The sequence below is a fragment of the Mastacembelus armatus genome, chromosome 8 (assembly GCF_900324485.2).
Source record: "Mastacembelus armatus chromosome 8, fMasArm1.2, whole genome shotgun sequence".
NCBI lineage: Eukaryota > Metazoa > Chordata > Actinopteri > Synbranchiformes > Mastacembelidae > Mastacembelus > Mastacembelus armatus.
In genome coordinates, this window is record NC_046640.1 from 17,218,043 (window position 1) to 17,245,397 (window position 27,355).

The 27,355-nt window shown below is 39.8% G+C and overlaps 4 protein-coding genes across 6 annotated transcripts; 3 read left to right on the plus strand and 1 right to left on the minus strand.

Annotated features, from left to right (window-relative positions):
• Positions 1 to 11: 11 nt before the first annotated feature.
• nup85 (nucleoporin 85) lies at positions 12 to 5,749 on the minus strand. The gene is made up of 19 exons (XM_026324355.1): positions 5,594 to 5,749; positions 5,170 to 5,260; positions 4,920 to 5,076; positions 4,730 to 4,800; positions 4,601 to 4,644; positions 4,191 to 4,260; positions 3,958 to 4,079; positions 3,686 to 3,820; positions 3,241 to 3,363; positions 3,003 to 3,134; positions 2,806 to 2,912; positions 2,589 to 2,672; positions 2,406 to 2,471; positions 2,115 to 2,266; positions 1,894 to 2,011; positions 1,345 to 1,445; positions 985 to 1,136; positions 520 to 621; positions 12 to 215 (listed from the first exon to the last, which is right to left on the minus strand). Exons 1-19 carry the CDS (start codon positions 5,624 to 5,626, stop codon positions 117 to 119), a joined length of 1,959 nt encoding a protein of 652 aa, XP_026180140.1. The 5' UTR covers positions 5,627 to 5,749; the 3' UTR covers positions 12 to 116.
• A 650-nt stretch (positions 5,750 to 6,399) lies between these two features.
• LOC113141410 (small ubiquitin like modifier 2) lies at positions 6,400 to 11,442 on the plus strand. Of its 2 annotated transcripts, XM_026325813.1 has the most exons (5): positions 6,400 to 6,547; positions 7,547 to 7,674; positions 8,546 to 8,613; positions 9,689 to 9,760; positions 11,015 to 11,442. In XM_026325813.1, the coding sequence occupies exons 1-4, from the start codon at positions 6,527 to 6,529 to the stop codon at positions 9,721 to 9,723; spliced, it is 252 nt and encodes an 83-aa protein (XP_026181598.1). In that variant the 5' UTR covers positions 6,400 to 6,526; the 3' UTR covers positions 9,724 to 9,760; positions 11,015 to 11,442. The 2 variants fall into 2 exon arrangements, with proteins under 2 accessions (XP_026181598.1, XP_026181597.1); XM_026325812.1 differs by lacking the exon at positions 8,546 to 8,613 and having other exon boundaries at positions 7,547 to 7,678.
• Positions 11,443 to 13,456: 2,014 nt separating this feature from the next.
• LOC113141451 (jupiter microtubule associated homolog 1) lies at positions 13,457 to 21,696 on the plus strand. Its single transcript, XM_026325870.2, has 5 exons — positions 13,457 to 13,659; positions 16,051 to 16,193; positions 19,201 to 19,349; positions 19,713 to 19,743; positions 21,103 to 21,696. Exons 1-5 carry the CDS (start codon positions 13,604 to 13,606, stop codon positions 21,258 to 21,260), a joined length of 537 nt encoding a protein of 178 aa, XP_026181655.1. The 5' UTR covers positions 13,457 to 13,603; the 3' UTR covers positions 21,261 to 21,696.
• A 3,787-nt stretch (positions 21,697 to 25,483) lies between these two features.
• LOC113141450 (uncharacterized) lies at positions 25,484 to 27,355 on the plus strand. Of its 2 annotated transcripts, none has more exons than XM_026325868.1 (4): positions 25,484 to 25,612; positions 25,743 to 26,075; positions 26,344 to 26,465; positions 26,798 to 27,355. In XM_026325868.1, exons 1-4 carry the CDS (start codon positions 25,546 to 25,548, stop codon positions 26,945 to 26,947), a joined length of 672 nt encoding a protein of 223 aa, XP_026181653.1. In that variant the 5' UTR covers positions 25,484 to 25,545; the 3' UTR covers positions 26,948 to 27,355. The 2 variants fall into 2 exon arrangements, with proteins under 2 accessions (XP_026181653.1, XP_026181654.1); XM_026325869.1 differs by having other exon boundaries at positions 26,350 to 26,465.

Here is a 27,355-nt window from a genome sequence, read left to right on the forward strand (position 1 = left end):
TTTCAAAACAGTGTATGTCATGAAAACTTTTATTATCAAAGAGCACATTTTGATTTCTTGAATTTTATATACAGTACAAAAATGCAAAAGAAGAGCTTTCCATTTAATGTTACCATTCATGATTCCACTGTTCCCTCTTTGACTATAGCCATAGCCAGATTCCTGGCCAGTGCAAGTCTCAAGAGCTCAACTTTGGTCTGCTCTATGTCTTCCTCCTGAAAAGACAAACGCATCATATAATATTAAATGTCTTTAATATTAAAGCAAATACTTGTGCCCCAGTTTTTCAGTAGGAGGTACGCTGCCGGCTCAGGGTTTGAGTCTGTGTGCTACAAGTGAAGCAAAGAATTAGAGGTAAATTTTTCTCGAGTTTACAATGAAGTGGTAAAATTGAATATTAATACTAGTATATGCTCCTTTAAATGTAAACAAGGTAATGCTGAATGCATCAGTCCTGACAGCTATTAATCCTACAGTGAACAGCATCAGAGTAGCACTGTCTTTTAAGGAGATCCATACCTGCATGGGCCTGTCTGTGCTGGCGGTTGTGGTGCTCAGTGACGAGGTGAGTTCCTCTAAACAGAACATCAGTTCGTGGGTTTGCTCTACTGAGAAGATCACCTACACAATTAAAAGAAAATAAACTGTCAAGTCTGTCACAAAGTTTAAGTATGCATCATAACAACTCGACACAGTTTAGTGTGGTTAAGGATAATGGCAGCGTGCAGACTGAAATATAAAAATATTTGTTAACACAAAGGAAGAGTGTGACCTCAGAGAGTTAGTTTTGTGTAATCTCATAATTTAATCCATCCTGAAATTACAAAGTCTGAAACAAAGCAGGAAATTTAATTAGAAAATTCTTGCTGTTTTACTATACCTGAAGAAATATTTGGTATTTGGCTATAAAACTATTAGGTCTATCTGTTGTGATTACAGTAACAAAAATTTGTCCAAAGCCTGGGTATACTGATTGTGACTGACCTCCTTCTGCTCCAGCAGCGGTAGAGCGTCGGTCAGCAGAGTCATCCAGAAACTCCGGGGGGCAATCTTGGCCGTCATGAGAGAGAGGAGCAGCTTCGCCGCCTCCCTGAAGCGTTTCTCGCCATAAAGCTTGTGGAACTCACGATATTTTCCTAGGAAAGAGAAGAGAGAAAAGTTTTTGGACTACAATAATCACACTGGATTTCTAGGTCCCTATTGCCCAGAAATTATTATAGAGATCTATTTACAGCCTAGCATATTTTAACATAGTTAACAATATGCTGTAAGCTATAGACTGCATTAATTCTGCAGCAGGTTTTTGCGTGTGCGTGTGTTTGTGTGTGTGTTCCCTATCCATACCAAGGAAAGTGAGCCTGTCGCTGAGCAGCATTGCTGGGCCCAAGTTGTCTATTAAGTCCAGATCTGAGAAAGTCCCTCTGGTGCAATAATCGTGTAAGAACCTAGCACACACAGACACACTTTTAAACCCACATGGAGAGAAGCAACATCACAACAAAGTGTTTTCACAGCAACGGACCGCCAAGCTGTAATGTATCTGAGCTCAAGTACTCTACAATACTTGATTTGTTATGAATAAACCATGCTCTTCACATTGTTTTTTTTCCTGTCAAAGGCCTTCCCAGCAGACAAGGTGTCAGCCTAATAATAGCCTCATCTCAGACACAAAGCATTAGGAAAGTTTTTTTTTTAAATTTCAGTTGTCTTTACATGAAGAAATAACTGTCTAGAAGATTCATTTTAATTCCAATGACAAGCTACTTTCTGATATGGCCAAAAGGAAAAAAAAAACAAATCTTTTTCAGTACTGAAGTCCTCTAAAGATTATTCTATTCAATATTCCAGCACAGTGTTAAGACAAGTTAGGGAATGAGTGTCCTGGGAACTAACCTCTCTGAAATGAGGGTGGCTAAGGCAGCATCTTTGGCTCGGATGCTCCAGGAGAGAGCAGAGCCCAGTCTGTTGTTCCTCAGAGACCGCATAGCCATGATCTTACAGATACTCCGCACTGCATGAAGACCATGAATTAAAGGTTTGTCTTTACCTTCATATCTGTGTATTTGTAACATAGGTGGCTAGAGATTAAGAGGGACAGAAAAAGACAGGGCTACCTTGCTCTGACATTTGCCTCTCCTCACAGATCCTGAGCACCTTGAGGGCTTTGCGCTCTGTTTCCAACGGAACATGTTCAATCTGCAGCTCCAGGTAGACACGGCCGAACTCTGGGCAGTGGTCAAAGTAGTCCACAGCCAGCTGCCACAGGCTTAAACCAGACACACACAAAAACATCTTACAAAGCAATTTCATTGTCTTTAAATGGCTTTACATACTGAATACAATAGGTAATACAATTTCCACATCATGAAGATAATTATCATACTAAAGCATTTCGACAGCCATACCTGTGATGAGTGAAGAGACCTGAGGCATATTCTAACAGGAGAAACTCTCTTAAGTTGGATCCAAAGCTGAACACACACACCAAAAAGATATTGTAATTGTCACCTGTATAAAATTTGCAGTCTTTTTTTTTTTATTTTCAAACCAAAAGTGTATTTAACTACAACTGCAGCCAAAGTCCTTACTGTAGATTGTGAGATTGGAGGAGTTTACAATGATCCAAGAGATCTGTCAAATGGGCCACAAACCACCAGTTGTTCAGAGCAATGCTGAAGAGACATGGTGGAGAAATCAGAAAACAGTGTAGAGACAGCAGGGACAAAGAAGTTATGTGGCTTGTATGTATGTATGTATGTATGTATGTATGTATGTATATTGTGTGTATGTAATCCTGTGTGCTACCTGCAGTCCTTGATGACCTGATGGATGTCATACTCAAAGGCAGCCAGTAAGATGCTGTCCAGTGGCTCTGGGACGCTCCTCATATCCAGAAACATGGTCATGCATGACTGCAGAGCACACACACACACGCACACAGTAAATACCAAGAATGCCTTAGCGCTGATTAGGAACGTTTCGTGCTGCTGAGTGTACTATACCTGTGCATAGTAATGTAACTCTGTGGGCTTGACTGTGGGATGGCAGAAGAGCATTCTAGTGACCAGGAAGTGGTACCAGGTACTCAGTAGTTCCTTATGCTCCAACAAAGTGTCTTCATCCCCCACTAGGATCTAAAATGAAATGTAAAAATAGATGTGAAGCAGTCAGGGTGTTGGATTAATAGTTGGGAAAAAAAAGGACAACATCTGGGGCTACTGAGGGTACAGGGTGACTAACCTTGCAGATAAGTTCTAGGTGTTGGTTGCTGGCAAAAGAATTGTCCTGCAAGCAGCGGTCCACCTCCTCGTGCCAGTTCCTCCACTTCACATCAAATTCTGTGAGTGTCTGGGTGCCACCAGGCTGAATCACGGAACATTCAGAGGTAAAATCCATCAAATGTTAATTTTTAATGTGATATTTTGTTCAAATTATTACAAAAATAACAAATCTGTCTATATGCAAGAAGGAGCATCAAGGCTTCATTAGGGCTGCAGTTTAAGGTGTGATTCTGCTCAAATGTATTATGTTATGAATCTTTGATAAGTGAGCACTGATTAGGTCCATCCATCCACAGGATTGAACCACATGTGAAATATTTATGGATGCGATTATACAATAAAATTTAAAATCATATTTTTGAGGCACACTGTACTATGAAAAACCGATTGAAAATTGAACTTACATTGTAGAAGGGCATCCTGCTGAGCAGAGTGTCCATTAGCTTGTACATGTTTCTGGCAGCAGGCTGCAGAGTGGCCTGCTTCACCAGCATCTGTCTGGCTTCTTCCAATCTGCCCTGCAGCACATAACTCACCACCTGGTCATACCAGACAACACATGTGATAACTGAGATTTCACCATCCTATTTATGGAGGGGAAATACTAAGGAAGAAGGAAATGAAATAGTAGGTGTGTGTATAGTAGCACTTAAATGTTTGCATGTGCTGCACCTACCACATCCCAGTAGTCACGGTGCTCAGCAGCGCTCTCACTTTGCAGCACCTCCCTGGCCTTCTCATCCACATCAGCCTTGTGCAGTCTTACCCAGTCCAGAAGGTGGAGCAACAGCGAACCCGCTGAGGACACAGACACACAATTGATTTGTATGTTAATCTCCAAGTCAAGTTATAAAATTAATTCCAAAGAACAAGAGACGAGGTTAACTACAAACAAAAAGTCAAACTAACCAGGAGCAGCATCGATGAATAGCACTTCACACAGATTCCAGATGAGCTCTATTGCCAACAAAATGGACACCTACCACAGCAACATGGAGGCTGAGGTTAGACAGTGTCTTTAAAAACAATATAATCCAAGAATAAAATAGAATCAAAAGTTTAGTGTATTCCTACTATTAGTCCTTTAGCATTAATTGTTCATTCACTTACTGTAACAATGGGCAGGTATGTCAGTCTTAAAATAAAACGTGTTTGTTTTTAGAAAGTATACTACAAAATGATGTTAAATCTTAATATTGAAATACGGCTGACCTCAGAAGCTAATGCATATAAGGCATCTTGCAGAGCCCCTGACTGCTCATCAAATAATGCAATGTCTCTCATATTGTGGAAAATACACAAACAGTAGTAGTACACACCTGATTTCCATACTGTGTGGCCACTTCTGCATCTTTTGTAGAAACTGCAGAAAAAAGAGAAATGTAAATTGGACTATCTAAGTAATCACACACACTAAAATATCAGAATTAGCTTTCAAATCTTCCAACCTGCAACTTGCTGAAGTTCTTCCATACATGCTCGTATCACAGATCTGTAGTTTTTACTGATGCTGACAAACCTAGGAAGCAAGACAGAGACAAATCATAATATGCAATAATTTATAGTCCATATGAATGCTTCATCTGACTTGCGTAAATACATTTTATGGCAGTGACATACACAGAATGAGAGCCTTACTGGTTTTTTTTGTTCTTGCTCGGGAGGTCCTCTTTAATTGTCTGCAGGCCAACAAAGATGTGATGGGACTCATTGAAAAGTTTGCGCAAAATTGGGGAATAGATGTCCTCGTCTTTCCTGACCTCATGGACGAAACAGCTGCCTGAGCTTGTAGCACCTGAAGACCCAGAAGAGAGGCAGGTGAGTGTGTAAAAGAAAAGAAAATAATATGACAATGTAGTAATGGGTTTATATTAACATCTACACATACCTGATGGTTTGTAAATGGTCTCATATACAAGAATATCACCAGGACCCCAGGCAAATCCCAAATGCTTCCCATTGCTGACTGCAGGAATATTCTGCATTCAAGAGGACGCACAGGTTAAGCCAGGAATCAGAAATTATTGTTGGTGGCTTTCAACTTTCTGCAGTCCATCCAAAATACTAACTTATTAGCAGATTAACATGTACCTCAAGCCTCAAAATAATCTTAACTACACCTCTAGTGTCCTTACTACTATGACACGCTTGATATAGTTCAAGAGAGATATATCTTATTATTATTCTAGCTGTGTCTGACAGAAACACGTTATATGATGATTAAATTATTGTTGTTGGGGTAACAGTTAGCTTGTTAGCATTGCTATCCAGTAGCAGTAAAGAGAGAGAACTAAGCTACAGTGGTTACTTACAGTGATTGCTGGCTCGACGTCTACCTCCTCCATCACGGAACAATATCATCAATATACAATAAAACAGAAAATGACTAAATATTCGCCAAAAAGCACTTAAGCCATAAACTACAGGTGCGACGCAACTTGCGCGCCTCACTCATTCAGTCGAAAGTCCTTAGGGCGCAGAGATGACGACGTCATAGAAAGGCTGCCTTTCCTCTTGCCTGTTTTTCCATCTTCTGTGTTTGGCTCTCGATGTGGTTTTGTTTTGACATAAAGGTAACCTTAACTACAAAATTCATAAACACATTAACACGTTTAAACGATAACTCTAAAGCTCTGGGGAATCGGGTTTACATTAAAGAGTGAAGTAAGGAAAAATCAAAATATGGGAATGTTTTTTCTTATATCCAAATACCAACAAATCGTACATTTCCGTTGTAATCTGTGTTGAAATAATACACACTTTCTTTAAGTAAATATATTTATTTAATTTAGTTTCTGTGTATCTTCATCATCACCCAGAAAAACAAGATGGCTGCTGGGATTTATAGGCTTAAAAGGAAAGAAACGAAAAAAACACCAAAAGTGTAAATGCTGCCGTGTGTATTGTGCTGTGTGCTGATAGTGACTGGATCATGCAGCACTGAGGTGTCAGAAACACGTTGTGGGCGAACTGTCCCTCTAAATCTGACAACAAAAGGCAAAACATCACTGTGCGCGTGCATGTGTCGCTGTGTGTCTCTTTAACGCGCATCGAGACTCTCCCGCCCATGCCCAGACCGCTGCTTCGCCCTCGTGACTACCTGTAGCCATTCAGTGCCCGATACAGTGGACGCGCAATGGCACGTGACCGCGCACGTTCTGCCAGAATAATTTAAACGGGAACGAGTACGTGCGCGTACCCGTATTCTTTGTGTGGCAGCGTAGAGAAGCGCCAAAAGAGTGACCATGGCTGATGAAAAACCAAAGGTGAGTGTTTCCACATTGTATCAAAAATAGTAGTTCATTTCACCGAATATGTGGCATAGAGGCTCTTAGAAAAAAACACATTTCCACATGTTCTGCTTTTACCTTGTTAAAGTTGAAAGGTAAAATTCAACTACTAGCTTTACCTACTTTGATAGACCGGAAGGTTTGTGAACGCGCATCCACTGGCGCGCAGCTAGGTTCTCTGACCGCAGCCAACCAGCTGATGTTATCCTGGGTGCACGCTTGCTGCCGTGTTTGTGTGTGTTCATTTGTGCAAGTGGAAGAAAGTTTATGCAGTCAGCAGTGGTATATCAGTAGATACTAGTATATGGCACTAAAACTACAATACTTTGTTTTCATTTTGATCATATCTGCGCTCAGATCAGGTTGTGCCTTTTATCTTTGATTTTACAGACTCAGGTTACATGTCCCCAGAAAAGATTATAAGCTTTATAATTTTTAGATTATACGTTTTTAATTTATACTGTAAGTAATACATGTTTTTAAATAAACTGGTGGATAAATTATCTAATCTTATTTTGTCAAAAAAAAATCCTGTAAATGAAGTATTATTGTCTAATATACAATAGCCTATGTCTAAAGGGATCAAATCTGCTTGAAACTCTACAACTGTGTACCTTTAGGACAGGTGACCAGCTGAAAATCACCCAAACAGCTTAAACAGTAGCTCTTAAAATAACCAGTTTACCGTGGTAATAACAATAATTTAGTCTGTAAAATGTAAACAGTTATGACATTTCCCTATTATGAGTGACAATAACTCATATTGATAGGTTACATTTTCAGCACCTGAAAAATCTAAATATTTATATTTGTTTGAAAAAACATGCAGCTTTTTCCATCTGTAAAGCTATAATTTACAGATGGGAAAATAATGTTTTGTTTTTTGTTTTTGATCAGGTAAGTAATGAATACTCATACCAAGTCTAGTTCGTTGTAGGAAAATATTAACCGTGTTTTCCTCCGCCTGTCTCTCAGGAAGCAGTCAAGACAGAAAACAACGAACACATAAACCTGAAGGTTGCAGGTCAGGATGGATCTGTGGTGCAGTTCAAGATCAAAAGACACACGCCGCTCATCAAACTCATGAAGGCCTACTGCGAGAGGCAGGTGGGCATGGCACAAAATCCGAACACAACAAACATCACTGATTGATTCAAGATGATTACGGGTCTTTTTCTAAACCAGTGATTTCTCATGTTATTCCAGGGAGTATAACTAAAGTTAAAATAGGCCTTTTTTACAGTTTGAGTTGTCATAAGTGTAACAAATTAGATAATCTTGGAAGTTCATTTCAGTTCTCACCACATACAGCCATTTGATTTTTCTGTAATATGTAGAGACCATTGGCAGCTTTCTTGTGTATCCTGCCAATTTGTGAGTTAGGATCTTTCTGTGCTCAAAGTGAATGATCCAAAGAAGTGTACCATTTACATGCATACTCGCCCTAATGTACCTTGGGTTATCAAAAAGACATAAAGACAGTTCTATTATATTTAGAAATAGTAAGAAATATATACAATACTGGGGCCCTGGAATTAGTAAATCTAAATGTACTGCAATACAGTCATAATTAAAGTTATTAAGTACCTGTGCTTTTCCTGCTATGAAATGCTATACACCTATCTGAGTGGAGAATTTTCATCACAGCAGAGACATTGCAAGCCTAAATATTTGTCAAAGAACAACGTTTGTTCAACTATTCTCCTTCCAGCTGTGCAGCAAAGTTTACAAGAGCTCTGTTCTTTTATGCTGCATTTACATCATATGGAAGTAATTATTGAAATTACTTGATGGTTCAGAGCAATAACTTTGAAGCATCCACATGTTTGAAGACAAAAAACACTATAATGAAAGCAGTCTTTTTCCGACCCTTCACACTTACAACAAATGCACAACTGGAGCTTTAAATTGGCAGTTTAAAAGGCTCACTTACTGTATAGGTTATGTGGTCAAAATGTGTTAACTTGTCTACAGATTACTTAATGGAAAGATCACAGTTCAGTATGTGATAGACAACAAGATCTATGACTGCCCCTTATACTGTAAGTATATCCAGCAGACACATCATGTACATTTAGAGAGAATGCAGTATAGAAAAAGGTCAAAAGTCAGAAAATGCTAATTAAGAGGGTATCCATCATGGTCATGTTTTCAGTCAGTTTTCTTGAAAGAGGTTTTCTTTGCTGTAATAATCCAGCTCTGGTTTCTCCTGCCTTCTTGCTCAGTTGTAGCATTGATACAGATGTTTCCTCATTAACTGAACACATCTTAAAGTTTCACCTTACCTCTTATTCCCTAAACCAAAGTCCCTTATCTACATCTGTGATTCCACACAAAAGATGCCTCCTCTTTTCTGTCCACAGTATTGAGGAAAATCACTTCCAGGCTACTTGCTATAATGGCATGCAGGAACGTTAACTTCTTTTCATGACTTATTCTAATGAGTTAACTTTGGAATGAATGTTAGTCCATTCTTTATAGCAACTGTGATTTCATGATTATTAAAACAATTCTGAGTTTTAATACTACCTTTTTACATTCTGAATCATCTAAATCGAAAAGAAAATAATAAAATGCAACCCATGACTCTGATGTTTCCAGCTCTCTGGAAAACCCAATCCCAGTATTGTCTGTTCCATGGGCTGCCAGAAAGGCAAAAAGGACATGTTTATCATGAAGCTCATTGCTAAAACTAAAATGAGAACCAGATGTTGTCATTATTCCTTCATTCTTGTTTTACTGCAAGAGAGAGTATAATGTTTCTGTGATTCTCAAACTACAGTTAGCACATGATAAACAATGAAATACATGCTTTAAAATATATTGTTTATTATATTTTATTGTCTAGGCTTTTAGAATAGTATTTTCATTAAAAACACCAGAAAAGTTTACATAAGAGAGCATTTATAAGAAAATATGTAGGCTGCTGTTAATCTCTTGACCATATGATTTAAGTATGGGCTGTCATTTTTTTTCAACCTTTGTTAGGGTCCTAAATGATCAAACTATTGGTAAAAGTCACATGGGTAGTACTGTCTGTGTAACAGTTTATAGGCAAGGGTTAGAAGGTTTTCAGGCTTTATCTACTACAAAACCTTTTTGTGTTTGTTTTTCCAGGGACTGTCGATGAGGCAAATCAGGTTCAGATTTGATGGACAGCCAATAAACGAGACAGACACACCAGCACAGGTAAGTCTTATTAGTTTAGTTTCTCAAAACATGTTACTGAGTAGAGCAGTGTGTTTATAAAATGTGTATTTCCTGTTGACTAGCATATTTCAAGCAATTTTACATGAGTCATTACTTGTTCTAATGCTTTTCTGCCATCTTTAACAAGTAAGGTTTGCATATTTTGTCATTATTTTCTATGCCCCCTCACAGGGACCATTATCTCTTGATTTCAGTTACTAATTTTTTTTTCATCTGAACAATGTAGAAAATGAGGTAGTGTGCACTCAAAACATATCCAGCATCTCATACCAACATGGTCAAGGTGAACACTACAAGACAATCTCCCAGCAGCTTGATGTTGTTGTGACTATTGCTGCTAAAATTATCTAGAACTTTAAGGTCCATGGGGCCCTAACCAACCTTCCTGCACATAACTGCAAGAGGATATCTGAGCACAGACTGAACAGAAAGGGTTTGAATTGTGGAAAAGAATCAAGGAAACCTTGAGAACTGAGATCAAGATACAAGAGTGTCCAGTCTGAATGAGAGTAGCCTCCATGAAAGATGCGTGAAGAGCCCACTTTTAAAAGAGAGACATAAACAACTGACTGGATTTTGCCAGAATGTATGTTGACAAGTCACAGTTTTTCCAAAAAAGAGGACCCATCCACACTGTGAAAGATGGAGATGGCTAAGTTATGTTATGGGGTTACTTTGATGTGTCTACTATAAAGTACCCTGAATCTATGCAGGGCACAAGGAAAACATTATTAAGGCATTCTAGAGAGAAATATTTCAGAGTGTGAGAGAGCGCTCTCTCAGTTGCACCTCAAGTCTTCCAACTGGTTAATTTTCCAAAAATATACAATAGCCTATGTCTAAAAGCACAATGAATAGTTGAAAAGAAAACACTGAAGTGACCTGCTTTGAGTCCAGATCTTAATTCGATTTAAAATCTATAGCAAGAGCTGAAACGTTTAACTGGGAGAAGACACCCATGAAAACTGAGACTGGAGTAGTTTTCTAAAAATGATTCAAATATACTCACTGCAATTCATGGTTAGAATAGGCACGACCTGCATGTTATTGCTTGTTACTGTAATGCTGCACAAACAATCAAATCATGTCACTTTGCCTCTGGAAAAGATAAATTTGAGTTTTTATAGAAACAAACTGTCGTCCATTTAACTGTAGCATCTTGACATATATTGGCTTATCAAAGGCCATGATGTCATAGTAACATGTTGAAATGAAATTTTCTCTCTTTAACAGTTGGAAATGGAAGATGAAGATACAATTGATGTATTTCAACAGCAGACAGGAGGTCTGAATTAAATAACTATATACGCCAACATTTTCCTCCTAAACACAACAAACCTTCCAGGCCTGTGATGCACAGCGGCTGCTTCTTTGCAACTCGTCCCATTGTCTCGACAGAATTCCATGCAGAAGAAATTTTATTTTTCTGCTACACATTACTGCTGTATAGTATTTACATTCTTGGCCCTCTCACTTTCCTGTTTATGTACATAAACCGCATTCAGATCACCCTAAGTTCTTTTTTTGTTTGTTCATGTTGTATTGTGGTTAATGTTAAGGACTTCCCTTCCCAGTTTGAAGGGCTTGTTCTTATGTAACAGGCAGATAAGACTGGTGACAGAGTGAGCATTAATAAAACTGACCTTTCTGATCAAATGTCATTGGGCTAGTTTGATGTCCAGCACATCTGTTCTTAAAGTGTATTTTGGGACTGACTATTACATAGTGAATGGTATATCCTGTTTGGGAATGGAGCTGGATTGTCATTTACTTTCTGTTATCTTCAGAAAAATGATTTGGTTTTATACATTTTTTTATACATTGTTTGACTAGGCCCAGTTCCAAATTTTGGAATAACTGAAGAGATGTTCAAGTTAAACATCTGTCATGTTAATTAAGATGCCTGTTAAAATAAAGCTATTGTCTTTTTCCAACCTCTCATTCTTTTCGTCTGGCTCTCAGTGTAATTGTCTCTCTTCTGGGCATAAAGACATTTCTACACCAGTGTAGGTCCAGATTGAAAATTTTCTGCAGGTTCTTATGAAAGCCTCCCTCTACTCAAAAGTGTGCTGTGGACATTGTTACTTATCTTGGATGATTAACCTTCCCTGGGCAGAATGATGTACGTTTGACCATAGAAGACTTTCAAGTTTATCTGTTGAGCTAACCTGTGAGTTTAATATGTGACACTTTCAGGTTTAAAAGGCAACCTAACGAGTCAGATGTGTAAACTTGAACTCTATTAGGCTATCAGTTCATTAAGAATGGTTTTTCACAGAGGAGACATCTAAGTTTTAAAAATAAAATTAAAAAAGTTGCATACTCACCAACAAAGGGAGGATGCCATGAAGTAATTTATCTTCTTTTCTGGAAAAAACTAAAAATTCAAAACATTATTTTCTATATGTTTAAACATGCCTCAAGGGGATCTTTAAGGCTGAATGGTTTTCCAAATGCTACTCCTTTATCTATTATCTCAGTTTTTGCTGACTCGATTGCAGGGGCAATTCTGGGATCAGACTTAGGGGTGCTCAGCTCTTAAGCATCCATCCATCGTCTATACCCGCTTATTCCTAACCAGGGTCATGGAGATCTGCTGGAGCCTATCCCAGCTCTCTTTGGGTGAAAGCCAGGGGTACACCCTGGACAGGTCACCAGTCCATCACAGGGCCACATAGAGACACAAACAACCTTTCACACTCACTCCAATGGGCAATTTTAGAGTCACCAATCAACTTAACATGCATGTTTTTTGGACTGTACATGTGCCTTGAGTAAACCTACACAAGCACAGGGAGACATTTATACATTACCTTATGCCCAGTGTGCTTTCTGCTGACTACATCCTGCTCTCTCCCCGTCTGTTCCTTTGTATCCTCCTCTTTCCCTCTTTGTGATGTCAACCAAACAGCAAGCTTAACATCTAATCACAGATGCTATGATCTAATAAGAGGTATGAAGTGATCCACATTGATTTATAGTGCTATTCTAATTGAGTATTGGGTCATTTTGATCTTACTTTCTCACCTGAACCTGGTTGTTTTCTTTGCATCCATGGAAGTACAGATTTCCCATGTTAATATACTTGTATAGTTGCATAGCGAATATGTGTAATATGATTATGAAAAGAATATGGGATTTTGTAATGCTTTGCTAATTAACCATGTGGAGCAAAGTTACCATTAAGTTTTATGTAAACATAAAACTGAAACTTCTTTCATTTGTTATTGAAGGATAATTCCAATGCTTAATAATACAGAAAATTACTGGTCTTCTTCGATTTTGCTTTTACGTGTGTGACTGATTACAAAACAAGTTATCATGTTCACAAAATCTAACAGTTAATAATAGGCCAAATGATTAATCATTATTAATATTATTATTTTGATTATTTATGGGTGCTTAGACGAAATGTAGGTTCTTGGACATCCCTAAAAGGGGTCTAAAGTCGCCCCTGCTGTCATAATCAATGCCATCAGATTAGAGAGCAGAAAAGGCCCTGAGGGATGCGGACTCCACTGTCTGATGACTGACATGAAGCCGAGACCTGCCACCAACAAGAGAGACGATCGCCGAGGTTCTGTCCAATGAGAGACGAGTTCTGAGATGTTCTGTCCAATCAGAGCGGGTCGAACGCTGGTGGGCTGTGTCTCGTGGGCTGGCACCGCAGAACCAGCGGATCTGGCCATCGTTATGTTTTTCAGTGTCGGGTGGAGTCTACAGTCCGTCGCATCTCTGCGGGGAAGGGGGATCATTTTTCTACTCGTGTGTGTTTTTTATTGACTATTTGTTACTGCCAAGGCGTCGAAATACTCCGTAAAGATGACGACAACTACCACCTTTCAAGGAATGGACCCTGGCGCTAAAAACAGTTCCAGGTAAAAGGAGCTGAAAAGCTTTAGCCGAGGAACAAAAGAAGTGGGATGTGGGCAAGCCTCTCGGCTAACACACGGTCGTTTTCTGCTCAGAGGCAGCCGGTTACCTTAACGTTGGCCCGCTGGTGACTGGCGAGGGATTTTTCTGGATTTAGCTAAACTGTCACATAGTCTTGCTAATGAAGTTAATCTTATTGGGTGACTGATGCAGCATAGCCTTTAGCTCACCAAGTTAGTCGGGGTAGCATGGAGAATAACTAGACATGAGAGTTTGATAAGGAAAGGGGAGTTTGCTTACTAAGAACCCTAATGGAGCTTTTTGTTTTTGAGGGGAAGTGGATGAAGCTCAACTGGCTGTGGAAAACTACAAATAACTTTTTTTTTGTAGTTCAAGTCAACGCTCCTTTCCTGTAGCGTTTTCTTTAAGTCTGTGAATAACGCTAACGTTATCCCTCTTCTGCTACCCTTACTTTAATATAGTACCAAGGGAAGAGCTAATGAGTCCAGATAAGTGATAGGTTACAGGAAGAATCCTGGACGAGACGTGGGTCTGCCTATGTCATTATGTCTGATTTGGCTCATTGTTGGTTAGGAAGAATGTGAAGTTTAGAGAAATTCGGGGGATTTCAGTGTTACTGTGTCAGCAGACCATATTATGTGGGTGTAACGCAAAATATTTGTTTGCATTTTATAGAAACAGAAAAAGAAAGAAAACAGGAGCATGCAGTCTGTCCAGCAAGTGATGTGTCTCGTCTCGATGCATTTTTCCCCCTTGGCAGTGAAATCCATGCAAGGAAAATGCCTTTAATACTGCCTCATAAATGCAGTATTCTTATAGAGGATATCAGCCATATTGTTAGGGATAAGTATTATTATTAGCCTTTGCTGGGTTAATATGTAAAATCTTGGTCAGTCATGAGGTCGCTTGCTGTTTTCGGGTGATGGGGGGGCTAGGGTGGGGGCTTTGAGCTAGCTAAGCCTGTAAATCTTTTCTTAGCTCTTTGCTTATGCTCCTTAAAGCCCTTTTTACGAGCTGCTGGTCATTTCTTCTGCTGGCTGACTAAAGGGATCCAAGGAGCAGCAACTTGAGGAGAATTAGGCTAAAATCTTAGTAGGCCATCAAAAGCCTCCTGGCCTGCCTTATCAGACATGCCGCCTTTAGGTTTGGTGCTCAGCTGATCTGACCTAGCTCCACCTGCCTGAAGATGTCCTTCAGCTTCTAAACATTAATGCCATTTTCATTCATAGTATTGGAAGTTTCATTTTAGGGTGGGGTCTGCAGCCAGACAGCAAAAAAGCTTTTCCCCACGTCGCAATCTGTGTGGAAAGCATGAGCTCATCCTCTCTGGCCGGGAGGTGAAGTCTGGTTTAGGCATTACTGTCACAGCCAAATGTGACCGACACTATTGTGTATACAGTAATTGATTGAGAAAATGTACCCTGGTGCAGTCCATGTAGTGCAGTGTGGATTTTCCCGTCTCTAGTTGCTTTCTGTGTAGTTGTGCTTTGAGGACTGACTTGTTTTTTGGAATCCATCTGCCCGCCTGGCCCTCGGACAGCTGCTCGGTGTGTCAGCTGGTGGCTTCAGGGACTCTGAGGAGAGAAGAGTTTGCTAGAAAAAAAAGAGGGAGGGGTCCAGCGGGGGCTCTGCAAACACATCGGTTTCTGCCCTCCACCCCAACTGTCCTTCGGCACAGCATGGAATAAAAGGGTTTCGCTGCTCATTATCATGTTCCTTTTGTTTAGCTTGTCGTAGAAGAAATGTCAGTGGAAAGTGGTCTTTATTTACGATGCAGAGGTCTGCCTGCTGCTTCTCTGCTATTCTAAAGAGTAAATTTGTTATGTGACCTATATTGACCTACGTTAAGTGTAGACCTCTGACTTTTCACCTATTTTGTTTAATATTGACCCAAGAATACCATCAAATTTGACTTACTTGTTTAATAATGGAATAACAGTACTACCAGGAACTGGCTCCAACCCCTTGTGTGTCACTGCAAAGGAATCTATGCTGAGGAGAGGCAGCAAACTCTGATTCTCTGCGACTCGAGTCAGCTGCAGGACAGAGATTGTGACTGTCTGTCTGACAGGCTGACAGCCGGGGCTTAGAGAGTGGAGACCTTGCTGGTAGCCTGTGGGGTTTTGTGTGTGCAGTATGTATGAAAGGGTTAGGGTGGAGTAGGGACAAGGCTGTAAGTAGCTTGAGGCATCCTCATGTTTTATTTGACTATTGATTTTTTTTTTTTTTTTTTTTTTCCTCACTGTGCAGCTCATCAGTGGTGTGTAGTACGAAGGCCTTATGTGTTAGTTTAGCCTTAAAGAGTGGGGGCTGGGAGCGTGGTGGGCAGGATGTTAACCAGCTGACATTATAATCCTTCATGTGTTGCTCTTCAGGGTACTACGACCGCCAGGTGGGGACTCCAGCTTGTCCTTTGGCACAGATGACAACACGACCCCCCAGCGCAAGAACAAGATGGCCTCGAGCATCTTTGCAGAACCTGAGGACCCCCATGCTCATCGGAGGAACAACCCACCCAGTAACTCAAACTAACATCCATCTAACCCAGCCTGTTTCATTTTTTGGTGATAATATCAGAACTAAAGGAATGAAAACAATAGGGTTTTGATTTGTCTAAGTAACATTAGAAGTGGTTTGAGTTTTGCACCACAGAGGGCGTATAAGCACTAAGGGCAAGTTCCATCTTGAAAACGCAGACAACTACCACAAGTTTTAAGTAAGCTAAAAGCACTGTGCAATTAATTCGTCTTAACTTGAGCAAGGAAAAGAAAGAAACTGGAACGTTTAGTAGTTTCCATTTCGGTTGTCAGAAAGAACATCCCACAAGTGTATTAGCCAAAAAGCCCTGGAGTACTAGGAAAAGGGTAATTTGAAGCTAGGCTTTGTTAAATGGGATGAGGCACAGACCTAAGCGAAAACCAATAGTTTACCTAAAAATGTGTGAGTTGATGAAACATGTTGCAATGGGAAATTCAATTTTGATTACATACATGTCAGCAAATGAAGCATCAGGGGATATGACACCTATAAATGGCTTTGAGCTGTCAAGGTCACTGCAAACATACGGATACAGAGGCTTGGATGAAAAAAATGAGAAGTCTGACTTTGCCCTGCCTGCCAGTGTGTTTATAATCATTCAGGTGAAGCTTTAGCCAAACATTATTCACTCTTTAGCATGCATTAGCTTTGTTGCTTTACCCAGTGAGTCATTGTTTGGTTAAGGCTCACAGATTTGATTAAGTGCATAAAGGGAAAAATTCAAGTTCTACAGCTGTAGGATTCATTTCAGCACATGGCCTTGCAGTGTTTAACAAGCCAGGGAATGCATGTTTTCACACTGGCCAATTTATAGAAAAGTGTTTACATGGTGTATCACATTTTCTGGGGGCATGGACAATGAAGAATTTACACTGAAAACATTACTTCAGCCTCTGACCTCTATAACCAGCAGCTGCAACAGTAAAGCCCTTTCCTGCTTGCATTGTTTCACTTGGGTTTAGGTCAAGTTCAGGCGGGCCTTCTCATAGTTGCCCCACTTTAGAGAATATAACTGAATAAGGATATTTGTTTTTGGCTGAATGAGCCAGGTTTATTACTAAAACAGCTTTTATCAGCACTATGCGATCTGACTGACCTGTGTATGAACTCCTAGGGCAGATGTGTAGATGATCAGATTTGTTTACTTTGGCATGGTGTCCAGTATAGCTCCTTTTTAAAGTTCAAATGTGCCTTTTATATGTTCAAGACTATCTGTTATGTCTGTATGTGTGCCTGGTAGGGGTGGGCGATTCAAGGAAATTTGTGATAATGACATTTATGACTGTATATGAAAAAACGCATGTTGTTATTACATTATATGCGTCTTTGACCACTCAGTCTTAAGGTAGCCCTGGCAGCTGGTTTCCCAGAGCTTAGAAAGTCTGTCCTAATGTAACTTTGGTTATATTATGTAGTAATCCAGAATTCAAATATCTAACTCCTGACAGTTTTAGACAAGGCCAAGGTAATGTCTTCTTTATTTTGTAATCCACAGACCTCACTGAACAATTTTATAGGGACTATTTCCATTATAAAAACTATGTCCAATAAAAACTGTTCACAGCGAGGTCTGTGGATTACCCAGAGTAACCAAGACAATATTTCTGGAAAGATATGCTGCTGCAAAGTTTTTCCAAGTGTAATCTTACATTCATACATACATTACATACAGCTTATTTCTCTTTCATTGTATTGTCGTCAGAAACCGTTTCAAAACCTGAATGAACAAATGTGAAACTGTGTTAATGACAAATACCAGGAGGGAGAGTGAAAATGTTTTAAAGTTTGTATTTGAGTATAAGTACTGTCTTCACAAGGCAATACTTAAATGTCCAAAGCAAAATTTTGCAGATGGTTAAGATTTAAAAAGTCTTTAAGAACAGTTTGACACTGTGCATTTATTATGTTTATGCTGACACATAAGCACGTTGTTATTCAGCCAGGGTCTTTGCCAAGTTGTTGGTCATCATTTTATGGTTACGATACCGGAGCTGTTGGTTTGTTGAAGTGCCCTCAGCTTCTGGCCACAGGGTGAGGACTCTGTAATCAGAGAGGAAGCCAAAACTACCAGCAGCAGCATGATTGCTGTTCCTGTCTCCAAACTTGTTGACCAGTAAGGTCAGTGATATACATTTCGATCATGGACCCAGGAGACCTATAAGGTGAAGTACATTGCTATGTGCTTTATTGATGATAACTTAATGCAGCGCTCTCTAGCCCATCAATCTAGTTTAATCCTCTTCCATTTGCTGTTTGTTGTTCACTGTGCAGTGAACTGATCTAAAAAAATGTAGGGCCAACAATGAGTGATCTTGTGTGTTAGAGGCTCTCAACAGTGCTGATTCACTTCACTCTAGTAACAACAATGGCCACTCCTCTGTCCTCAGCAGTCGTTGTTCCCATCATGACAAAGACAGTCTGTCCCCTCCCTGGCCATAAGTGCTAGAGCTGCACTGTTACCTTATGTGGCTTTAGTTAGCACAGCCTGCTTCGTCACAGTGGGCCAAACACTGGGTTTTAATACTCTCTGCTAAAGGAGAATGCAGGCATTTACAGGGTTATGGGAGTTTTGGCATCCAGCTTGTCTGTCTGGAAGTGTTCCACCATGTTTCTGGTGCAGACGCCTGAGCGGATTTGGTGATGTTTCCTGTTGGTTCTCTCTGATTTTTTTTTTTTTTTTTTCAGTCAGATTAACCTCACAAAGAAAATGTTTTGTCAGATCTTAGGTGGTGAGTCTCATAGTGAGCATAGGTTATAAACACTGGGGTCTGGGGTGGTTTGTGACTAATTGGATTAGTGTCCATATGGTATGACTCTGCTGCTTTGGAGTCTGACTCATGTTTTGCCATTTGTCTCCTGTGTTTCCTGTCTACCTTCAATATATTGTACTGGCCAAAAAGGAAAAAATAAAATAGCTATATGACTTAATATACTACATTCTGTTCAGTCTTTTAAGTTTATTGCTGTGTCCATCTGTCTCATCGCAGGCGGGTCACCCACAGGGACCTTATGCGGGGAGCCTTCAGCCCCACTGAGACGATGCCAGCAACCTCTTCTCTTCCCTAAGAACCCTGAGCCGGAACTGACCACCATCCACAACTCTGGGGCAGCCTTGGTGTGGAACCAGAGACGAGAGGTACCTCTGATTTAATCTGATGGAAACTGTTTCCAAAACAGAGCAGCAGCCTAGTTCAGGACTGAAAAGCACATGGTCATAGATTAAGTATAAATCCAAACAGTTCAGTGGAAAATTCACTGCGGGTGAATCCATATATTTGAAACAGACCCAGGATGTTGTTTGATAGATATTGTCCACTGACATTTTTAATCCCTGTGGAGGTTTAACTTCTGGGATGTGCCAGTCCTCACTGAAATAGGTAGATAACACAAACTGCACAGTAAACAATATATAGGAATACACATTATTTGCATATTCAGGTGAAAAAATCTTGTTGGTTCAGTTAAGATATGAAAATTTTGTCTTGTGTTTTCATTGTAGGCTGAAAATGGCCAAGAACAAGCAAATAATGGTAAGTGCCCTGAACACTTCAGCTGTTTATACAGAATTGTTTGTTTCTGTCACTCTCTGTAAAAAAAAAAAAAAAGTCAGATCATGGTGAATGGTCCTAAATACTACTGCCTTACCAAATGTTTCTTTAAGATAAATTATTGTACACATGTTCACCCGTTCTAAGTCAACATCACATGATCTCTTTGATGTGGGCTTTCCCTGTCATGATGGCGTGATGGTTTGTAGTCAGGCAGCTGTTCTCTGATGGCAACCTTCACTTAGTATAAAAAGCTTTTTATTAACCTCCAGGTGCATGTTTGTAAGTGAGTGGCTGGCTCCACAGATAATGGAGGCTTTGACCACACATCTCTATGAAAATGTAGAAATCAAACCCTAGTTATTTGCTGTGGTTTTGACTGTGATTGGAATGTGAGTGCACTTCTAGCTTTCATATGTGTATTAGTGTTTATATGTTCATCAAAAAAACCACCACTTCAGTCAGGTTATTAACAAAGTGTAACTATTGCAGTAATATGTTCTGTCACGTCTCTCGGAAACAGACATTTCTCACAGAGTAGGTCGACCAGAACTGGAAAATTTGGAGTAGACAAGAGAGGTTTGTCCTGCTCAGTCATGGGCAGTTGAAATATGTGAGCTTCTGGATCCACTTTCATCAGGCTCTGCAGTCCTAATATCTGTGCCATCACTCTTAAAACCTATAATTTTTGCAGTTTGCACAGCAACCTCTCACTACCATCTGGTGTTAAGCAGTGAATATTGGGAGTTAAGTGTGCTTTCTACCTAAAAAAAGGTTTTAAAATCCATTGGCCTTTTTGTAACATTAAATGCAAACTCTACAGCGCTTCAGGCACTAATGGACAATGACAGCCCAATACTTTGCACTGTGATTGTATTACAGAACTGCTAATTGTATATAAGTATTATACCCTACAAAATAAAGGAAAATGCATATTTAGTCAAAAGATTATAATATGACATGCTGTTTAATCAAATCAGCAATCACAGTTTTCTTTTAAAAATGCACAATTTTACAGAAAAATGCATTGTAATTTTGCAGGTAAAAACCATTCAAAGCAAGATACCTACACCCAATTAAAGCTAGCTAGAGAAATGACTAGCATTGGCTAAAGCTAGATTTACTTTATTTTTACTCCTGTTTTCTGTAATTGAAGTCATATTAATGATTATCTTGGTGGTTTAATGTACACTTTTACTGTGGAACTGTCAAAAGGTATTCAACGGTTTGGATGCTGTTTGGCCCTAATCACATGTACTGTCATCCAGAAGAGGTCTATAATTGCGTTCAGTTAAATATCAGACACTTTAGATAGCTGTTGTTTTCTTTATGTGTGCGTAGAGTGTCCTGACGAAGTGGAGGCAGAGCAAGAGCAGCAAGAAGAGCAAGAGCAGCAGAAGGAGAACCCACAGCTCTCTGCCCCATCGGGAGGTGCCAACGGTGCCGCAGGTGGCCGAAGAAACCCACCTGGTGGCAAATCCAGCCTCATCCTGGGTTGAGACCACTTGATTTTTCATTGGAACGCTTTTTTTTTTTTTTTTTTTTTTTTGTTTTGTTTTTTTTTTTTTTTTTAAAGATAAATACCCCCACCACTCTCTTCCTTGTCATCAACACGTCACCTTCTTTCCTCCTTTGCCTACTACACATGCACTCATGCTGTCACACCCACGGGCCCCGGTGTCCTCTCCCTTCACCCTCAAACCTTTTGTTTTGATCCTTTTTTTCTATTAAAACAAGAAAACTGTTGACAAAAGCACTTTATGTATCCCCCCCCCCCCCTTTCCATTTCAGCCCATCCTGTAGTGCATCGCGCCTGCTGGGAAAGGCATGACGTTTAGCTTGTCTCTCATTCTTCCCTGTTGTAAATGGTAAAGGAAAAAATACTAAAAAAGATTTGATGCGTGGATTTCTAAGTACAATAAAGATTGATATGAATTTGCTGTGGCTAATTCTTCTTTATGTAGTAAAAGTCACATATTAGTATTGTAGGAATCTTTTATCTTGTTACATTAATATTGCAGTGCAGAAGTGACATAAATAAATAGACGAAAACACATCAAGTATAAAATGTAGACAAAGAAGGTTCTTAGTTTCCATGTGCAGAGCTGAACATTATTTACGTGCAGTATGATAGAGCCTGAAGACTGTGGCTGTTGAGAGCAGAGACGGGCTCTGTGACTGGAAATCTGCTCGGCCAAAGAAGTTACAAAAGCTGCCGCCAATTCTGTCAAAAAAGAAACTGCTTTAAATTTTCATGACGTCACACGCTGGTTATTTGGCTCTCTTTAGTGTTTCTGATTTAAGATGTGTGCTGCGTTCTGTTCAAACTCAAAGTTAGGGTTTTTCAAACAAAAGTCAAATTCAAAAGGTGAAACGTGATTCATGCAAGTTGTAATGATACTTATGAAACATTGACTTTGATAGCTCTCTTGCAAATTCCTTTATTTGGAAATAGTTGGAGCACTTTGCCTCAAACAGCATTGGGATCAAACCAAAGGGATACAGTACACTAATAAATCACCTGTTGGTGTCATTAATTAGTGGAGTTTCTTTTCATATTTTCAGATATTTAATGAACACAATTATATGTAGATTAAAGAGAATTTACTTTGGAATTGCCCAAATAAGAAAATGCACAAAGGGTGGTGAATTACTATGGCTGTATGTCTGTGAAGATTCTCAGTCGTCCAGGGGAGGTTAACTAGAGGTTAAGTCATGGCAACTGGACTTTCAGTTCTTTAAGGCTGAAACGTTTCACCACCCATCCAAGTGGATTCATCAGTCTGAGAAAGGATGGACTGGAACCTCCAAATTTATTTGCCAGGTTAGTTTCACTACACCCTTAGTCCAAAAGGCTCACTAAGTGAGCTGAGCAAATCAGGTGAGAGTCGATAGACCCACGCCCCTGAGTTGGTTTCACTTCACACCTGGTCTGAATAGACTCGTTAAGTGAACAAAGGAGTGAGCTCAGGTGAGGGTTGTTAGGATCTAATGGTGGACTACTGATTCTGCAACTGTCTGCAGTCTGTCCATCCTGAGAAACAATGGATTTGTTCCTTAATTTGCAGGGAACAGATAAAAGGGCAGCCTGGTAGATTGAAGACAGATTATGTCTAGCTTTCTCACACACATGATGCTCTCTGTTATTGCTGGTAGCCTTTTGGTCAACAATGCAGCCACAAAAGCAGAGCACTTCCTTTTGAAACAGTATTTTTCTTGTAAGCAAATATTTTATTTATCACGTGAAACTTACTGTCAGCATCAGCATGTCTGCTACATGATAATTTTCCTTTGTCTCTCCTGAACAGTCCTAAGTGACCCTAAATTAGAAACAGATTTTTGTTTTAGGATAATGTAATAACGTAGGAATAATGACTTAATAAAGCTTTATCAAATCTATCAAATCAGGTGAAATGAGATCACAGTGCTGCTTTTTGTCTGTCTATGTAGGATTTTTCCAACCATCTGAACTTATTTGAATTCAATTTTTTCAAATTCATTTTATCTAACTAATTATTGTTTTATTATATACCTTGAGTCAATGAAGTGGTTTCTCCTTTCTTTATTGGAAACATGCCACTAGCTGGCAGTCTCTGCATTGTTGGTATATCTAAAGAAAACAGTTGTGTTTGTCAGTAGAAAGGCAACTGCGTGTATAGTGTTTATTGCCACAGCTAGTTTGAATAAAGGCTCTTATTTCTTAATATTGAACTGGATCTTATTTAATTGGTTTCCATACATTTCTCTTCTGCCACCATAGACAATTTCACTGCAAAACAGGAGTTTTTTTACCCTCTGGTTACGCTGCAGTTGCACTAGCGCATGCCCTCAAAAAGTATCAGCAATGATACTATCGTGTCTCATACGTTAGAGGAAGATAAAACAGTAATGTTCATTTTCACTTCTATCAGCAGAGGTTTGACCTCAGAGAAAAGTTGTCTAAAACTGCCAGTCTTACATTACTTGGTGTCTAAGCTGTCTGCCTGATGACGTTCTCGCCCACAGAACAGCAGAGGCAACAGATGCATTTATATAGGTCACGTGTTGCTGTTAGTAATCACACTGGTGATGTGGGTGATAACTAGTGATGGCAAAATCAAAGCTTTGTGAAGCACTGAACCACTTTGAGACAACTGGCCTGAAAACGACACACTGCTTCGAAGCATTTGATACAGTCAGAAGAGTCAGACAGTCTGCTGGCTGGCTTGGAGAACTGCATCTGAGCGGGTGTCCTGACAAAGCCTCATTGCTTCAGGCTGTAATGGATCTCACGTTCTATCTTTCTCTGAGGCTTTAATAAAAGTTATTTTGTCAAAGGTGTGTCATTGTGTTTGTCTTTGCATAATGCAATATTTAAAGATGTTTGCGCAACAGGCAGCCTTGATGAGGCAAATTTGTGTAATAGTAAAATTGTATTGGCAGTATTTTGATGCTGGTGCCTGTGCAACTTTTTTTTATATTGTAAATGGGGTATTTCAGTGACTTTGGCATTTGTGTGGGTTCAAAGATTTTTTATTTAGAAAAAGAACCATTTCTACAGTGCTTGGCTTTAATCTGCTCCTCTTGTGGCTCACTACCTCTCCAGCTTTGGAGAAGACCCGCTTGCATGAGACTGATGTAGCTGGCATGTGAAGGTATATCTTGGTCATCTGAAAAAGATGGGGATACATAGCTGCACGTGTAGCCCAGTAACTGAGCAGGTCTTCTCCTCTGGAGAGGTAGGGCTCAGGCAGGTATCTCTGGATTTCCACAGTTGCATCTGCTGTTGCACTATGTGATTTTTGAGTGGCACCTAAAACAAAAAGCAAGTCAGTAATTTTTTTTGCATAATAAAATGATACTTATGTTAATAATACTAACCAACCTGGCTGTCCAAAAGATCCCACACGCTGTCCTGAACTCCTGCCTCAGGCCCAGGTTCTTCCTCTGGTGCTGACTGATGAAGTGTGTTACATTGATTCATTCAATATCTATACCTGCTTATTATTTGATGTTGATTACATTGAAATATAATTTGTGTGTACAGCTATGTAAAAGACAATGATAATACAGTCTCCACCACAAGCAGAAGCAGCTACTGCTGTGTGTTTGGAGCACAGGTGTCGCAGCATCGAGGACGTGTTGCTGCTACATGTCAGCTCCTGAGCACAAATCAGGCGCTTGACCTTTTCGGGGGGAACCTGATTAAAGTGCTCCCAGGCATATGATCGTGCTCTTTTTGGCACTGGTTCTTCCTCTATATCCCTTCCTCACTGCCTCACTCAGTCACTCACCTTTCACACACAGTGTGTCACACAACTTTCAGTCCCTCAACTCACTCTCTGACTTACCTATCTATTACTAAACCTACTCTATTTCTATGTCTGTCTGGTGTGTGAATAAGTGTGTGGTGTGGTGTGGTGTGTGTGTGTGTGTGTTATTCAGTGTTTGTAACTAAACCTAAATATATACCTAAACCTAAATGTATACTAACACCCTCTCTGACTACAATTCAAATGTTAATAATAATATCTCTAGCAATCTCCTCCTCTCAAAAAACCCACAGTTTAAGCAGTGACTCAGACCTTTTAAAGCCTTGACATGTTGAAACGTCCAGCTCCTTCAAAATTCCTGCGAAGCAGCTCGACACCTCACGTGATTTGGGGTGTGTTGACACCGCTAAGGGACACTTCTGCTTTAAAAGATCGATGTGTTGACCACACGGGCTCGAGTGTCACATCACTAGTGAAAACACACATTACTTCCACTGAAGTGTTAGATCTCAAGCGAACAGTAATTGTCAGCATGTCTGCCGTGTGGACAAAGCTGTTAGCCATCCTTTGTCTCTTCTGTAAAGCTCTGAGTACCCGAGGTAAGGCTGATTACAAGTATAATGCCAAAGAATTAAACATGCTTTGTAACTAATATAAGAATAATGTCCATAAACTTTATTAAATGTGAAGTGAGATTAAGTAAAATAAGTTTTGTGTCTATTGATGCAGAGAGGACAGGAGAGACATGGGTGGATGTTGGAGGAACTGTAACTGTCCAGTGCAGAACTTCTCTAGATCGCGTGGAGTATCTGAATTTGAAGAGGGGCCTCAATGAGGAAGATGTTTTCTTCTTAGAGGACAGGTCATCAAAGACTGTCATTGCAAACGATTTCAACAACAGACTTCAGTCAAATGGAAAATTCCCCAATGTGGACATTCTCATCAAAAACCTGACCTCTACAGACACAGGCCCATACTGGTGTGTGTACAATATGTTTGACGAGATCAAAACTATTTCCAAAAAAGAAAAAGGCAACGGGTCTATACTCCTGATAGTGAGAGGTGAGCATCATCATTTTATTTTATTTTTTGCCATAAAACTGATTACACTTGTACACCAAACTTATTGTTTGTTCTGACATTGTTTTTTTCTAAATATCAATTTAACAATGGCAAAGTGCAAAATATGTACTATAGTGAGTACCTTGATATTACATTGTAGCAGTAAGCTTCTCATAAGAGACTATTTGCATTCAGTGCAGGGAGTAACGCCATGGATTTTATGTATTGCTGCAGAAGGATTTCTACATTAACAACATTGCAATTGCAGATGCAGATGCAAGCCAGGTATGTAACCCCTCCAAAGACAATCTGGTACTGGTGTTGGTTATGATCTCTGCTGCTCTGCTGGTCAGCATCATCGTTGGCATCCTCATAGGGTTCATTTTCAAGGTACCTCCAGTGTGTGTTAATATGTGTGTGTGTTTCTTTATTGATAGTCTGCTTTGACTAACAAGCCCCCAGGGGCTGTTTACATCTTCCTGTTATTCTTATACTCATCAGATACTGTCTCTTTATCTTTGTTTTCTGTAATTGAAGTCATATTAATGATTATCTTGGTGGTTTAATGTACACTTTTACTGTGGAACTGTCAAAAGGTATTCAACGGTTTGGATGCTGTTTGGCCCTAATCACATGTACTGTCATCCAGAAGAGGTCTATAATTGCGTTCAGTTAAATATCAGTCACTTTAGATAGCTGTTGTTTTCTTTATGTGTGCGTAGAGTGTCCTGACGAAGTGGAGGCAGAGCAAGAGCAGCAGAAGGAGAACCCACAGCTCTCTGCCCCGTCGGGAGGTGCCAACGGTGCCGCAGGTGGCCGAAGAAACCCACCTGGTGGCAAATCCAGCCTCATCCTGGGTTGAGACCACTTGATTTTTCATTGGAACGCTTTTTTTTTTTTTTTTTTTAAAGATAAATACCCCCACCACTCTCTTCCTTGTCATCAACACGTCACCTTCTTTCCTCCTTTGCCTACTACACATGCACTCATGCTGTCACACCCACGGGCCCCGGTGTTCTCTCCCTTCACCCTCAAACCTTTTGTTTTGATCCTTCTTTTCTATTAAAACAAGAAAACTGTTGACAAAAGCACTTTATGTACACCCCCCCCCCCCCCCCCCCCCCTTTCCATTTCAGCCCATCCTGTAGTGCATCGCGCCTGCTGGGAAAGGCATGACGTTTAGCTTGTCTCTCATTCTTCCCTGTTGTAAATGGTAAAGGAAAAAATACTAAAAAAGATTTGATGCGTGGATTTCTAAGTACAATAAAGATTGATATGAA

What these genes read in the sequence shown, in the direction of transcription:
- nup85 (XM_026324355.1), bottom strand. Translation starts at nt 5,626, where the DNA reads ATGGAGGAGGTAGACGTCGAGCCAGCAATCACT. An exon ending in GGTCTCTTCACTCATCACAG is followed by an intron (nt 2,267 to 2,405) that starts GTATGGCTGTCG and finishes GTCTGGTTTAAG; the next exon opens with CCTGTGGCAGCTGGCTGTGG. An exon ending in GCCACCCTCATTTCAGAGAG is followed by an intron (nt 1,446 to 1,893) that starts GTTAGTTCCCAG and finishes TGTGTGTGCTAG; the next exon opens with GTTCTTACACGATTATTGCA.
- LOC113141410 (XM_026325812.1), top strand. Translation starts at nt 6,527, where the DNA reads ATGGCTGATGAAAAACCAAAG. An exon ending in AGGCCTACTGCGAGAGGCAG is followed by an intron (nt 7,679 to 9,688) that starts GTGGGCATGGCA and finishes TTGTTTTTCCAG; the next exon opens with GGACTGTCGATGAGGCAAAT. An exon ending in AGACAGACACACCAGCACAG is followed by an intron (nt 9,761 to 11,014) that starts GTAAGTCTTATT and finishes TCTCTTTAACAG; the next exon opens with TTGGAAATGGAAGATGAAGA.
- LOC113141451 (XM_026325870.2), top strand. Translation starts at nt 13,604, where the DNA reads ATGACGACAACTACCACCTTTCAAGGAATGGACCCTGGCGCTAAAAAC. An exon ending in TCGGAGGAACAACCCACCCA is followed by an intron (nt 16,194 to 19,200) that starts GTAACTCAAACT and finishes GTCTCATCGCAG; the next exon opens with GCGGGTCACCCACAGGGACC. An exon ending in CCAAGAACAAGCAAATAATG is followed by an intron (nt 19,744 to 21,102) that starts GTAAGTGCCCTG and finishes ATGTGTGCGTAG; the next exon opens with AGTGTCCTGACGAAGTGGAG.
- LOC113141450 (XM_026325868.1), top strand. Translation starts at nt 25,546, where the DNA reads ATGTCTGCCGTGTGGACAAAGCTGTTAGCCATCCTTTGTCTCTTCTGT. An exon ending in TAAAGCTCTGAGTACCCGAG is followed by an intron (nt 25,613 to 25,742) that starts GTAAGGCTGATT and finishes CTATTGATGCAG; the next exon opens with AGAGGACAGGAGAGACATGG. An exon ending in TCATAGGGTTCATTTTCAAG is followed by an intron (nt 26,466 to 26,797) that starts GTACCTCCAGTG and finishes ATGTGTGCGTAG; the next exon opens with AGTGTCCTGACGAAGTGGAG.